This window comes from Martes martes, assembly GCF_963455335.1.
Source record: "Martes martes genome assembly, chromosome: 6".
Classification (NCBI taxonomy): domain Eukaryota; kingdom Metazoa; phylum Chordata; class Mammalia; order Carnivora; family Mustelidae; genus Martes; species Martes martes.
Window position 1 is genome coordinate 110,302,254 of NC_137893.1, and position 16,326 is coordinate 110,318,579.

The following is a 16,326-nucleotide window of genomic DNA, read 5'->3' on the forward strand; positions in this document are numbered from 1 at the left end:
TGATAACATTTCTCTTTTAAATACTTGTATTAATCTTTTGTTACATTTTAATATACTATTTCTAAGTTTATCCATCTTAAATATCTACTAACTTCCCATGGAAAGAGAATTTTTGCCTGCTTGAGACAGTTTCCCCTTGCTTCCTTTTCTCCCCCCAGCCCCCAAATTATTAGTATTTTATAATGCCTTGTTGGTGTACTTTATAACTTTTTTATCTCTATAACTTTAATATGTCCAGACCTGTCTTCTTTGGTCCCTCTGCCAGAGAGAGTGTCTCTCAATTTCTTTCTTCATGTCTCCCCTTTACCACTCTCCTGTGAAGTAAGGATATTAATACCTTCTCCCCTTAGGTCTTCTTCCATCAGCTCTTTCAATCTTCCAACTTTTAACGGCTGTGTTTTTACATTGTCAAGGTTGCTATTTACATTCAGTGCTATAATCAATGCCCACTGTATTCTATGGATTAATTCTGAAACGGTATATTACTGTAGCTATCATTCACTGAAGAGCTCAGTAGTATACTTCGAAATATTCTTTTCTTGTATTGCTTGTTTTTCCTGGAGCTCCTTTTTCCCCTTTTCCTTTAAAAAAAAATACAATATGCATTTTCATTTTCTTTGGTATAGTGGCACTGAGACAGAAGTCAGTTCCAGTCAGTTGCAATCGGCTCTTTATTTTGCCAGTTTCTTGCTGCATGGCTGAACAAATTAATTACTTGTTTGAAGTTTACACGGAATAAGAGGGCTTTGACCTTTTAGAAAGTCATCACTATTGGATGATCTCTAAATTAGGCATTTTCAGAGGACTTCAAAGAAAATACGTCCTTCATTAGTGAAGTCACAACACTTAAATGAGCTTCATAAAATATAAAGTTAAAGCCATTCCATGACTGAGAGGGAGGAAAAAAAAAACTTTGTTAGAGTAAAAGTAAAATTCTAAGTAGGCAAGAGGCAAATGTATAGAATGTAAGAAAAGAAAACGTATTTAAAAAATACAACTAGCTAAATAAAAAGCTAAGAGGTTGGTCTAACACAAATAAAAAGAGAAAATATTCCTAGCAGTAGTAAAATGTATATGTAGTATCCAAGACAAATGGCAGTATTGTCAAAATACAGCAAAATAAATCTTAAAAACAGGCTAAATATACATTCCCCTTAATCTAATGCTTTATTATATAGGCTTAATCCATATATTCAGACTTCGAGCTTCTAACTAGCAAATTCAGCTATCAACTGTGTGCCTTCCGTGTGCAATGAACTATTCTAGATACCAAGGATGACAGACCCAGAGGGGTGTTTAAGGACTTACTGTCCAGAGGCAGGAGACATGAAAGCCATAAATCACAACACACTATACAGGGTGCCATGTGAGTATAGAAAAGACCACGTAACTACCTGGAGACTTAAGGGAGAGGTAGCTGAGGAAATAATGTTGAAGCTGAGATTTCAAGAATAAGGATTTTCTTAGACAAAAGGAAGGGAAAGATATAGGAAGAAGGAACAGTTCAACATACATGATACAGGTTAGGGGAAATCCGAGCCATTTGGATAATGCAGAGATATTTTACTCATATAACCAGTGTGACGATGGCAGAGAAGCAGGATAGTCAGGTAAGAAATACACCAGAAAGGCTTTATCCATTACATGAGGGAAAAAAAAAAAAAGGATTTCATTATAAAATAACTGAAAACTTTTCACAGAAAGAAATGAAATAATCTGATTTATATTTTGATTATCAAGGAAAGACTGAAAGAAGTCAGGACTTGACACAAAATCCACTGAGAAAGTTCAAGAAGTAGTGTGTATTAGTCTGTTAGGGCTGCCATAACAAAATACCACAGACTGGGTGGTTAAACAAGAGAAATTTATTTTTTCAAAGTTCTGGAAGCTAGTAGTCCAAGATTAAGATGCTGGCAGGGATCGACTCTCCAGAAGCTTCTCTTCTTGGCTTACAGATGGCCTCCTTCTGTGTCCTCATGTGGTCTTTTTCTCTCTGTGTATACATCTCTGATGTCTCTTCCTCTTCCAGGAGGGCATCAGTCATACTGGATTAGGGCCCTACCTAACGGTCTCCTTTTACCTTAATTACCTCTTTAAAGACCCATCTTCAAACATAGTCATAGTTACTTGAAGTTAGGACTTCAATCTAAGAATTTTGCAAGAACACAACTCAATCTAAAACACAGTGACTGGCAATGAGAATGGAGAAGAAAGGACAAATGGAAAGATACTTAAGAAGTAGAAATCAAATACTTGGTTGGTTGAGGAGTTGGGGTACACAAGAGATAAGCAGGTCTGCCTGATTTCTGATTTAGGCAATGAGGTATACGCTGGTACCATTTGTAAAAACAAAAACAAAACAAAACCAAAAATGATATAGAAGGAGGAGGAGGTTTGGTATGCCCAGTAAAATGAGGAGTTCAACTTGTAATTGAAGTCATAATTTCTAGTTAATAGGTAAGTTAAGCTTTGGAGTTTAGGAAAAAATAATGTACATATATTAGTAATAAGACATATACATGGAAACCAAGGGTATAGGAGATTGTCCAGAAAGAAAATACAAAATAAAAACAGAAGGGAAGGGAATTTGGTAAATAACATTAAAGGCTGCATGAAGAAGCCAAACATGAAGGCTATGAAAGTATATCTAGACAAACAATCACAACAGAGCAAAGTGGCACAAAAATTAAGGGCAAGAAGAATTTAGTGGGAGATGGTTGCTAATTCCTAAGACTTTTTCAGAAAGTTAATGATATTTTATTTCAAAGATGTGTTTTTTATGAGTTCTAATCTGTGCTTTTTATGAGTTCTGATTTGCTTATGTGAGTAAACTATAATACCATTCGTAATGATTTCTCACTACCCAAAGTGTGTTCAAAATACCCTATCAATATTACATAGCATTCCTTATAACTTTTGAAAAGAATAAATCTTTAGAATGAAAAAAAATTTTTAATTTAAAAAAATTTTAAAGCCAAAATACGATGTCATATATAAGTTGGTTCTATGCCTGGCGAGGAGCCCAATATGAGGCTTAAACTAACGACCCCAAGATCAAGACCTGAGCTGAGATCAAGAGCTGGATGCTTAACTGACTGAGCCACCCAGGCACCCCAATGACACATACCTTAATCAGTCAACTAATTTTTTTTTCCCTGAAGATCAATTATTCTTGACAACATTCCCATTTATGTTGGAAGGCAAATTTTGAGGTTAGCTATCTACAATAATGTATATGCCTTAAATACCACAGAGATGGTAAGATACCTAATGGATTAATATCTGAACTATACAACACATCTTGGAATGAATGCTGTGATCTTACAGCACAAAGTAGCTTGAAATCTGCTCATGAAATATATTTGAATGGCATTAATGATTTAATGTAGAAAATAGGAAACTAACTGCATAGAGGAGTAACATTTATTTATCAGTTATATCGTATTATATTTAGACAAATATATTTGAATGGCATTAATGATTTAATGTAGAAAATAGGAAACTAATTGCATAGAGGAGTAACATTTATTTATCAGCTATATCGTATTATATTTAGACAATCAGTTATAGACACTTTAGAATTCCACATTACTCTAGAGACCCAAAGGCACAGGTACAAGTGATTTATTATGTTTTTAAGAAGTGACAAAAGGGAATATTAATTCTGGAAGATTTTTAATCAATTCAACACTATTATACACTAGAGAAAAAAAATTTCCACAAACATTCCCTCACAAAGTCCATAGTTTTATATTTACATAGAATTATAGCAATTTTAAATGTTAATCTATGATACAATAATGTTACTTCAGATAACATAAAAAATATAGTTTTTTTAATAGCCATGCTCCCATTTTTTGACGAAGCTAGTCAGTTCATCCTAATGTTAGTTTAACACTTTAAAAAATGCATAATAGACATTCAGTCAGCCTTATAAAACCCCTAAAACAGAGGCTGTCAAACAGAATAGACAGAGGGCTCATCATCACTTATGTCTGAATCATCTTCATCTACTCCTTCAATGACTGATTTCTTCCCTTTACAACAGGATACGATTAATCCAATCAAGAATACCTGTAAATTTAAATAAGTTCCATGTTATTTCTTATATCTAAAATCATTCAGAAAGCAATGAATTTAAAATCCAGGGACGCCTGGGTGGCTCAGTTGGTTAAGCAGCTGCCTTCGGCTCAGGTCATGATCCCAGTGTCCTGGGATCGAGTCCCACATGGGGCTCCTTGCGTGGCAGGGAGCCTGCTTCTCCCTCTGCCTCTGCCCGCTCACTCTCTCTCCCACTCTCTCTCTGACAAATAAAAAAAAAAAAAAAAAAAAAATCCAATGGCACTACTGTTATACAAATGGGCAAGTAAGAATCAAATTATCCCCAGGATACCTGTACTACTTACCACAAGAAAGGCCCAGTTACCAAAATAGTATGCAGCACTGAAGAACCAGAACTTGTGAAGGAACAGGTATGTCCGGGTAACAGTACATTGATCTATAAGGTAAATAAGGACAACAGTGAGATAGTTTCTTTCCTGAAATGTACTATTAAAAATATATCTAAAAGATTATTAACCAAAACTGAAGACCAAGGTCATACAGTCAATAAGTTTTAAAGATAAGATTGATATCTAGGTTTTTCTCCAAAGCCCACTCCTCCAGTGTTAGTACAGTATTAAATTACCAAATAATATGACATTTAAAAAGATGAATGCCACCAATGTAATCCTGGCTCTTTGGTATAAGAACAATTATAATAGTGGATAGTTCACTTTATTTGAAATAGAAGAAGCATTTTAACCTGGAGTTCCAGACATGTCTTAAACTAAAATAGATAAAATTTTCCTGATGAAGATAAGAAAAAAAAAATGAACAAAGTGATCAGATGTGATTATAATTAAGTTGTACTTTTCTAAGAATCCAATTCTTAGGACAGCTCAAATTTGAGAGGTGTTTTGAGATTTTTTTTTTTTTTTCATTTTAGGAATGCTATTGAAAAGGCAGCTGGTCCTACAGAAATACAAAATTGTTATTTACTGATATTATTTGAATTTCAGATTAGTATTTAAGCTTGAATTAAAAATAGATCATATACCAAAAATCAATCAATCATATACCTTTCTCTTTCAAAAAAAAAAAAATGCAACCCTAAAGAGACAGTGGCAGACTGGTTATTTAACATTTGTGTCAGACTTCATACTAATTCTATCCAAATACATTATTTCCATTAGCTTACAAAGTCCTCTATATAGACATAGGTCTGAGAAATAATATCTAAGGAAATATTTACTTAAACCATTCAGAAAGGTCTGGGACATAATGTAATATAATGTATTTGACTGAAAAATTATATATTCTGCAGCTAACAGAGGATTCTAACCTTCCAAATTTCAGAGGGCCTTTACTCATTACAGAAGAAAATCCTTATCTTACAAGGCAACTTCTTTTTTAGTCTATCAATTACAAAAATGATTATGATTTCTTCATATTTTAACCAATATTGACAATGGCAAGAAATTCCACAAGCAATTAAGAGACTAATGCCACATCCTATTGGTAATTAAGAAAATGTATTATTGGTCTCTCATCTTACGAACTCTCTTTTCAGTGTCAATACGTAAGTGCTATTTTCTCTTAAAACATAAAATTGAGCTGGGAATTCTGCAGCCCAGTTTATTACACAAGGGTTCTAATACACTTTATTTTGGGGGTATCACACTGTTTTCTGAAAAGTAGCCTTTAGGTTATAGTTTATGCAAATACAAGACTTGTTATGTAAAGTTTTAGATATGTTATATAAACATATAGATAATCTAAATCTTACCTGGTTTAATCCCTTCCACTATACTTCAACATTTACTTCTAAATTATTCACTACCAACTGGACAAAGCAATCTTTTTTTTTTTTTTTTTTCCCCCTGGCAGAGAAACATGCAGTTTAATAAAGAGGCAATATCTTCCTTTCACAAGGTGGGACCACCAATCTAATGATGATCTATTGATCTCCATCCCCACAAGGGCCTCCTTCAAATTTTTGCTCTCTTTCTCAACAGAAAAGTCTGGAAGGAATATTCAAAGCTTCCTAACAAAACCCAAAAAGGTTTTAAGCAATAGTGGCTGAATAAATGTTTCTCTCCTCTCCTGTGGTTACTAGCACCCAACATTATAGCTGGGTGCTGTGCTGGGAGCTCAGTCTAGCAGAGGAGAAACCTAGACAGGAAAGCTGTTAGTCATTTACTCTGCTCCCACAATATTTTACTCTCATCTCTATTACAGAACTTGCTTCAAAGTAATATAACTACAGCCATAGCTCAGAGGTACAGCAGGTTAGGTTCCAGGCCACCTCAATAAAGTGAATATTGCACTAAAGTGAATCAAATGAACTTCTTGGTTTCCCAGTACATACAAAAGTTATGTTTACACCAAACTGTGGTCTATTAAATGTGCAATAACATTATGTCTAAATAAACAATGTATATACCTTAATTAAAAAAAATACTTTATTGCTAAAATCTAACCATCACCTGCACTTCCAGCAATGCATAATCACTGATTGCAGATCACCATAACAAATATAATAGTAATGAAAAAGATGAAAATTTTACAGAAATTACCAAATATGACAGAGATATGAACTGAACAAATGCTGTTATAAAATGGCACCAACAGATTTGTTCACGCAGGGTTGCTGCAAACCTTCAATCTGTAAACAATATAGTATCTGCAAAGTACAATAAACCAAGTGCAAAGAAACGAGGTATGCCTCTATTCAATTTGTCACTTTTAGATAAGCCTGAGTATTCCAAAGTATGCATCAGTGTACCTGGCATTCATATTCAACATAACTGCTAAACCAAGCTAAACTTTTTTAAAAGGGTATTTTATTTAAAAATTATATTGCTAAATAATACATTTTCCAATTTAACTAAAATCTGACAAGATTCCAAGGATGTCAAAACAAGATACCTCCATATGTCTTGAAAACGAAAGTATAACTAAAATGTCCAGTATGGTGAAGGAAGAGCCCAGACTGTGGTCTCCGAGAAACTTAGTGTCAAATATCATTTGGCTCCTTCTTTGCCATGTGAATGGGAAAATCTGAACTCTTCAGACTTTGTGCATGTAAAATGGAGATACCACCATATTTCCTTATAGGGTCATTCAAAAGATGAAAAGAGATATACCAAAATCTACATGCAGTTAATATTTATTTTTTTTTTCCCACTTCAAGGTATAACTGAACCCATGATAAAAGAACACAGTTCTCAAGAGCTGCTCAAGTGGTCTCAAGGAAAACAACTAATATAAAGGTTGTAAAAAAAGTAAAAAAAGTAAAAGTAAAAAAAAAAGGTAAAAAAGTAAAAGTAGTAAAGTAACAGTTGTAAACAGTAAACAGTAGTAATGCTTAGGCATCAGTATCATGACTACAGTGTCTATGTCCATTATTTTTCTGTATCTATAGTCATAGTGTCACCAGGTAGACCTCAACACCTGACCTTTACTGCCCATCCCCTTATATTCACTAATCTCTATTTTACATTTTTCCCTAAGCTCTTCTTTCTGGCTTACTTCTTAACTCAGGCAAATGAAACTGGAAACCCCTCAGGTGACAACAACTACCCTGAAAAGACCTCCCACTGTCCCACACCACTCAGACCATTTGAGCTAAAACCTTAACTTGTGCCTGTGCAGATGGACCAAGCAGTGACACTTGGAATGACCAGCAATCACTTTTACCTCACTATAATACTAAAATCTCTGCCCAAAGAGGAGCCGCAGCTCCATTCACATAACATCTAACATATGTATAGACATGTTTTCTTAAGGTACATGTGTAACCTTATGCTTACTTCCACACAAAAACAAGGCTTCCCTATCTAAATATTCATTCATCCTAACTCTAAACAAACAAACCCAAACAAAAGGTACTCATTCACCCCTTCTTGGGGAGTCACAGCTTTGGGAGCCATTCTTCATGATCTCCTTATTCGCCACAAATAAAAGTCGTCTTTGTGCAATGACTCAATCTGGTGCAGTTCCTGACTCACCAAGAAGCAAACTTGCGTTGGTTCAATTACAAATACAGATACAAATGGATTTGGTGAAATTTGAATATGTATAATTCAGTAACATGCTATCTCCTAAGTAGTAATAAGCCTTTAAATAAACATAACCAATTTGAATGTTTCAAAAATGAAGAGAGGGACAGGCTGGGATTTATGCAAAGAATGCCTATTCACAATTACTTTAAAAACAAGAACAGTATGTTCCATGGCTTAAATATTACATGAGCTTCATCTTACAAGTATAAACATATTTGAAAAAAGTCATTCAACCTTCTCAGCATTGTTACAATGTTCTAAACTTAAAAAATAAAAGTTCTATTAGCCATTGCCATACTTAAAGATACTTTGAGGTAAAAAATTCACTGAATTAGAAATCTCAGGGCCAGAACAAGGATTTTAAGACAGAGGCTGAGCTAGCAGAAGCAAGTAAAATCAAATCATTTTTCCACAGAGGTCTAATAATCCATTCAGTGACATTTTAAATTGGCTTATTATATTCACTGATTCTTTTGCCCTCCACAATAAATATACCTTAAGTATTTTTCCTATCATATTATTTTACATGTTTACCATTTTCAGAGGTTGTAGATTTGATGCAAACCTTCTAACACAAGATTAAAAGGTAGTCATTGTTAGGTATATGTCATTATGTTTATATTTATATAAAGTGGTATATGACCATAGAAGAATTCTGGATAATAAGTGCATGCATATATTTTGTATTCAAGTGATGATTCCACACTGAATAAACAGAAGGGGCTTCTCTCCTCACCATCTGTCATCTTCTAGCTGTTTACCTGAATCACAGATACCTAGGAGAACTATAGATGTCTTTCTGCAGTTATCTAAAAAATAATAATTAGGTATTTTTAAAAATATTTTTATTTATTTATTTGACAGAGATCACAAGTAGAGGCAGACAGAGAGAGAGGAGGAAGCAGGCTCCCTGCTGAGCAGAGAGCCCGATGTGGGGCTCAATCCCAAGACCCTGGGATCATGACCTGAGCCGAAGGCAAAGGCTTTAACCCACTGAGCCACCCAGGCGCCCCATAATTAGGTATTTTGAATTTGGTTTGACCTTCAAAGTTAATTTAAATCACTGGGTGTTTCATTTAAGGACTGTGTTCTAAAATCAAAAATGTTCAGGAAACTTCTGACTGTTGTTCCTCAAAAGGACATATAGTTCTAATTAAACTAAAGAGTACAGTTAACAATGAAAAACTAAAATAGGGGGGCACCTGGTGGCTCAGTGGGTTAAAGCCTCTGCCTTCGGCTCAGGTCATGATCCCAGGCTCCTGGGATCGAGCCCTGCATCAGGCTCTCTGCTCAGTGGGGAAACTGTTCCCTGCCCCGCAACTCTCTCTGCCTGCCTCTCTGCCTACCTGTGACCTCTGTCTGGCAAATGAATAAATAAAATCTTAAAAAAAAAAAAAAGAAAAGAAAAAGAAAAAAAAAAGAAAAATTAAAATAGGGGTTCAGATAAGAAATTTTTTTCTAAAAAAAATTTTTTTTTCCTGATGACAAGGTGGCTGTACAAAAAAGGTCAAAATTAAAGGAGCCAAGAAAGGGCATCTGGAGCACATGAATAAAATCAAAAGTCTTCTGAATACCGACACTACTACCCTTCCTTCATCTCTTCTCACTTACCATCAAATAGGTAAATAACATAAAGTGCAATTAAATCTGTTTTTCAGTGTAGCAGCAACCTTTGTAAATATACCAGATATTCTTTTATTATATACTTGTTTCCTTTTAGATTATTTGTTATGTTATTGTTGATATATGTTGATTGCCGCTAAGATAACTTTGGTTATTAACTATGATAAATCACACCTTCTACTTCAAATACATTTCTAAAAATTTAGTGTTGATGTAAGTCACAATTAAGCCATCATCATGTTATACTTTTACCTGAAATCAACTTAGAATTAATTACACTCTATATTTATACTTTATTTATAAAACAAATCCTTATATTACATATGCATATATAAAGAAGGCCTTGGAGCAAAATCATGTATCTTGGAGTATGAACTTTAAAGCGAATATTTTGTTTGACCAGTGACAAAAAACTGGCAGAAGATTGGACTGTTTAGAATACCACCTCATTTCTCATGGTTGTCCATGATTATACTAATTTTGATTTCTGATTAGGGTCTTGATACTACTGAATATTTAAAATAGACATGTAAATCTTAACTGTATACAAACTAAGGAGGCTTGACTTTATTGTGATATGATTAGGAATTACTTATCAAAAAATTTTAAGAAAGAGAATAACATGAGTGGCGTATAAACTAGCAAAAGGGATTGAGAGTAGACAGAGGTTCACTAAGTCAGGAGACAATCCAAGAGAAAACGTGAGCTGTCAGGATAGAAAAAAAGGGTCGGATTGAAGATTTTGAAAGTAAAACCCCAGTTAATCACCACTGTCAAACGGACTTATAGCATAGAAAATATATACACATAAGAAGCTTTGAGATACTCACAACACACATCCAAATTTTAAAAAAAGGGCAGAAAAAGTAAAACACGTAATAAAAACCAAAGTTCTATATTTAATCTTAAAATTTAACAAGGAGGATATTGTTAAATCAATATTTTGTAAATTTTAATGGGGGGATGGGTAAAAGGGAAAGAATTGGTAAACATACAGAATCACAGAAATTCTAAAGGAAATAGTTTTATTATATTTTATGAATATACAAATTATATCAGGTTAATAAAGATAAGACTTGTCAGATACCTTACCTTAAAGATTGAGTTTTACAGTGATTATTTTTAAGAACAAATATAATTTGTGTTGAGCTCTGATTACATTTATGTAACTTTAATGTATTTCAAAGGTGCTAAAATACATAGTGATCCAAGAAAGAATGTTCCTAATTTCATTTGTATTACTCACTGTCCACATAAGATTTATAAAAAGGAGCTACAAAGGTAAGCATTAGCATATAACCTATAGAAATAATCACAAACTTATTATTAAACTCTAAATTAAAAATATTTGCTATTAGTCTTAATTGACCAAGGATAGTCAAATATAAAATAAACGGAAAACAATTGTTTTGCACTTCTTTATTTCTTTCATAAAACAGTAATAGTTTAATGGGTATAGTAGAAAATATTAAAGGTCGAGATAGAAAAGTGAGATTTAGTTCTTGAGTCTGCCCCATATACCATGAGATTCTGGGGTGAGTCATTTAACTTCTAAGTATCAGTGTCTTTGTAAGTGACAATGAGATAACATCTGCTTCTGGTATATAGTGACAGGATAAACTGATCTTTCAAGAATTAAATTTAAAGAGAAATCTACATGTGATTTTTTTTTTTTTTTTAAAAGGAAAGACTGTTCTAGGAGTTAGCAGCCTTGAGCAAGAATCTCTATGTAAATGGCTGAGAAGTTTCACAAAACTACCTAGGTTGGCTTTGGCATAGACTCCAGAGAACTTAGAAAGCTTATACCTAATTAACTTTCCTATTCTGTCTTAGTTGAGCTTTTATCAACACAATCAAAATGTCACCTAGACAATGAACCTTAACATCAAGAGACTTTCTGGATCTCAGGCAAAATCCAAGAAAAATGATGCTCTGGTCAATACCTAATTTTCTGGTCTGCATGGCAACCTCACTTGACAATGGACACTACATCAAGCTATCTCAGCTGGATGGTACCAATCAATAAGATCAATGAGACCTTTTTTCTTGACTACATGCCTACCTAGAAAGTATGTGACTATAAATTTGGTTTCCCATACAGATTCCTTCTCTCTGGTGAGAATTCACTAACCCTGAGCCTCTAGTTTCTTTAATGGTTATACTTCCCATGGCAAATTAATACACTTACATCCGGCTAATATATTAGTCTCCTCTCTGTTCACTCAGTTATCTGAAGCCAAATACAGACAATGAAGACCAAGGTATGGTAGCATTTGATGGGCAGATTGAAATCAAATAAAGTTATCAATTCACAAACTTATTATTTGTCAAGTAAAAGATTATAAATTTATAGTACTTAACCATGAAGAACTATTTCAATCTGTTGAGAACAAAGCTTTTTGGTTCAAGATGACAGACTGGACACAGTCATTTGTTTCTTGTCTTTCCCAGGACCTCATTAAAGTTATAGTATAGGAATAAAGCCAGCAGCAACCTCTTAACAGCAAACAGAATGGGAAGAAAGCCATCAGGTGATGAGAGATGTCAATAATAATCTGGAATATGAAAAGCCACGCTAAAAGGTCTCTAATAAAACAACTGGTTTCCCTTCCATTTATTTTAAAATATAATTTAAGGATCACTAGAAACCCCAAGTCACAGAGTTCCCATGATGAGGCTTCCTAGAAGTTTCTGACACTTAAATACAAATTAACATAAATATGAATACATCATCAGATATATATAGAAAATATCAGCATGAAGAAGAAAGAACAAGATCAACAGAACTGTTCCAAGATAAACAGCATTGTAATTTTATTTAAAGGAAACCATTAAGATAAAGGTTTTGAAGAAATTGAAGAAAATATTACATCCATAAAACAAGGATGCTTAAAAGATCAGAAAAAGTACTTGAGGAAAGTTAAGACTTTGTTATATGAAACAAAAAATTTAGGATATAGTTTGAAGATAAAGCTAAACACACACTCAAGAATCCAAAGTAAAATGGTAGGCATAAAATATAAAACACAGATAAAACAGATGATCAGCTGAAGATACTCAGCAACTAATGAGGACGAGCTCCTCAAGAGAGGGTAGAGAAAAGAGAACTTATAAAGTTAGCTTCAAAAGAAGAAATAGACTGGCATTAGATTTCTCACTAGTTAAAAATGAAAGACAGATGATGATGCATGCCTTTAAAGTTCCTGAATAAATAATAACATAATAATAAAATAATTTAATAATAAATAAATAAATACATACATAAATAATTTCTTATGTAGAATTCTAAGCACGGCCAAATTACCCATCAATTATATCAGTTCAGGGCAAAATACTTTTCAGGCATACAAGGTGTTCTGCGTATTTCATGTCTTTTTTTTTTTTTTTAAACTCATAAAGCATGTCTTTTTTTTTTTTTTTTAAACTCAATCAAAACTAGAGGCTTGGGGAGGAAATTAAGAAAAAAGATATGGCTTATAGTGCATCAAAAGTCCAAAGAACAGGAATTATAACACTATAGATGAGCAGCAGAATCAGGAAACACAAGGTACATAAGGAAATCAGAAGGTACTTAGAAGGTACAATGGATTTCTTTCAACACATAAAGTAAGCAAGAAGCTACAAGATGACAGGTATACTAATTTTTGTGATACTTTAATAACACTTTTTAAAATATAAAAAAAATTAAAAACTGGCTTAATTCTAGAAACTGTTGCTCTGAGGGAGAAAGAAAAATATATATTTTCTTAACCTCAAGGAGCTTAAGTTCCTATAAAAGAGAAGAACAGGGGCACCTGTGTGGCTCAGTCAGGACAGCATGCAACTTCTGATCTAGGGGTTGTGAGTTGGAGCCTCATGTTGGGCATAGAGATTACTTAAGAAAATGTTTTTAAAAAGTAGAAGAGGAAAAAAAAGTATAAGTGAGATAATATATATAAATGACTATAAATTAAGAGAGAGTAAGGTAATGTCATAAAAATTAAATGTCATGAGAATTCAAAGGGTAAAAAGAGACTGAACATGTGTAAAGGTTCAAAAAAGAGGGTCAAGTTTGATATAAACATCAGACAGGACTCCGAGTGATGAATATGGGCTGGGCGGCACAGAAACTAGATGTGATATTTCAAGAACAAACAGCTGAAAAGCAAAGGTAGAAAAGATGACCATGTTCAGAAGATGTATGAAAAAACAGAGGTAGTCCTTCAATCCTAGACTGAATTTGTCAGAGGTACTTAAGGTTTCTATTGGAGGAATGGCATTATGAGAGTACTTTAGAACAGTGGTTTCCACAGTGTGGCTCCCAGACCAGAACTCACAGAAAATCTTGGAGTCCCACATCAGATTTACTAAATCAACAATTTGCCATCTGTGTTTAACAAGCCTTCAAAACTCAGATCATGTGTAAGTTTAATAATCACAGCTTCAGAACAATTAAGCTAACAGCGCTGTGTAGTGTGGGTCAGAGAGGAGCACTAGTTAAAAGGTACAGCAATTCATGTGAGACACGAAGGTCATTCTGGCAACAAGCTGCATCCCTTAGCAACTGACAGGGCGTGGAGAAAGAGCGAATGAAGGTAGGTGTGCTTCGAAGACTGGTGGTAGCGTGAGAAATAGTGAAGTCAGTAAGTATAGTTCAAAGGCTTTATCTACCAGTTTATACACACTTCATCAAGAACTATTCATTTTAAACACTTAAAAAAACACATTATTAAAATAAGGCAGGCTCTTTATGTTATTTTCATAGGATTGGTAAGTCTTACAGAGCTACCCTTAAATAGCTAACAGGCTAACATCTTTATTTTGCTTGCTTTCTTGACCACAGGTAATGCCCTAACCCCACATACCACATGACCACAGTTGCTTTCAGCTGTGAGGGAAATCTAATGAGAAAATGTGCAATGACCAACAGTGAGACTAAGAAGTTAATAGGTTATCTTAATAGTCCTCAATTTACAAAGGCATACCAGGAACAAAACAAAGTCAAACAGGCTCAAAGAAAAAAAAAAGATGATCTTAATAGCTACAAATAGATTTTAAAGACAATTATTCTAGATATAACCTAATAAGTAGAATATAAAATATTAAGTAACATTTTCTAATTAAAATGCTAAAAAACATAGTCATCACCCCGACTCTTTTTTCTCTCCTATCCTATAGCAGATTCCTCAGCAAATCCTATTGGCTCTACCTTCAAAATACATCAGCATCTGACCACTTCTTGCCACCTGCATCACCACCACAAGCCCTCTGCTGATTACTGCAAAAGCTTCCTGTCAACCCATTTTTGTCCTTGGGTTTATTATGGTCTATATCTCAGGGGTTGGCAAATTATAACCTAAGGGTTACATTTAGCCCATCAGCTGTTTTTTGTAAGTTTTTACTGGAACATGGCCACAGCCATCCATAATGTACTGTCTATGGCAGCTTTTATACTGCAAGGGCAGAGTTGAACAGTGTGTCTCACAACACCTAAAATATTTGCTATCTTATCCTTTTTTTTTTAAGATTTTTAAAAATTTTTTATTTATTTGACAGACAGAGATCACAAGTGGGCGAGAGGCAACCGGCGGAGAGGGGAAGCAGGCTCCCTGCTGAGCAGAGAACCCAATGCGGGGCTGGATCCCAGGACTCTGAGATCATGACCCAAGCCAAAGGCAGAGGCTTAACCCACTGAGCCACCCAGGCACCCCTTTGCTATCTTATCCCTTTATAGAAAAAGTATGCCAAACCCTGGTCCATATGCAATACACAAATTAAATGATCCCAAGAGTATATCATGTCATTCTTCTGCTCACAATTTTGCATCTGAAAGTAAAAGCTAAAGTCCTTAAACTTGACTGTTCATTGTTCCTCTACTTCCTCTAGCATACATCCACTCTGCACTTGCTGTTACTTCCGTTCTAAGGCAGTCTTCCCCAGATAGCTGCCTTTGCTCCTTACTTGCTGAAGGTCTATTTGCTCAAATCACAGCTTCTTAGTAAGAACTTCCTTTCTACTCAAAATTTTAAATCATCTCTACTTCTGGGCACCACTTACTCTCCTTTAGCACTTTATTTTTCTCCATAATACTTACCACTTGACATACTTATCTCCTTCTACTAAGTAACCTTCATGGGGACAGGAATATAGGACTGTTTGGTCACTGTTAAATCGCTAGCATCCAGAATAGTGCCTGACACACAGTAGACATTAATAAACACTTGTTAAATGAAAAAACACAGGAATAATAGGTAGTACAACTAAATGACCATATGGAATCCCAGAAATTAAGACATCTATAAATTTACCTTAGAATTTTAAGACAAATAGGACTATGATTCTCAGTAAAATATATGTCAATATCTTCTAAAAGTGTGCAAACTGTAATAGCTATTAATGTTGTATTCCTCAAAGAAATCATGTAACTTTCTTTTAAAAGGCTATCAAAATTATCACTATTCTAAGATTTGATTTATCTTCATCTTATAGACTAAATCTTTGTCTTATAGAATAAATCTAACTACACTTAACTTTCCCATCCCCACCCCCAAATTTTCAGACTATAAAACAAAAAGACTTTATACAGTTGTGTGTGTGTATTTTAAAGGCCACTGCCTGA

At 34.2% G+C, this 16,326-nt stretch overlaps 1 protein-coding gene across 2 annotated transcripts in view; it reads right to left on the reverse strand.

Annotated features, from left to right (window-relative positions):
- Positions 1-3,511: 3,511 nt before the first annotated feature.
- LMBRD1 (LMBR1 domain containing 1) overlaps positions 3,512-16,326 on the reverse strand; it is a 138,356-nt gene continuing 125,541 nt past the window's right edge. For both annotated transcript variants that reach the window (XM_080805171.1, XM_080805172.1), the window contains 2 exons: positions 4,407-4,498; positions 3,512-4,074 (listed from right to left, as the gene is read on the reverse strand). In XM_080805171.1, coding sequence (XP_080661297.1) covers positions 3,958-4,074; positions 4,407-4,498 — 209 coding nt within the window. In that variant the 3' untranslated portion in view covers positions 3,512-3,957. The remainder of the gene's footprint in view (positions 4,075-4,406; positions 4,499-16,326) is intronic.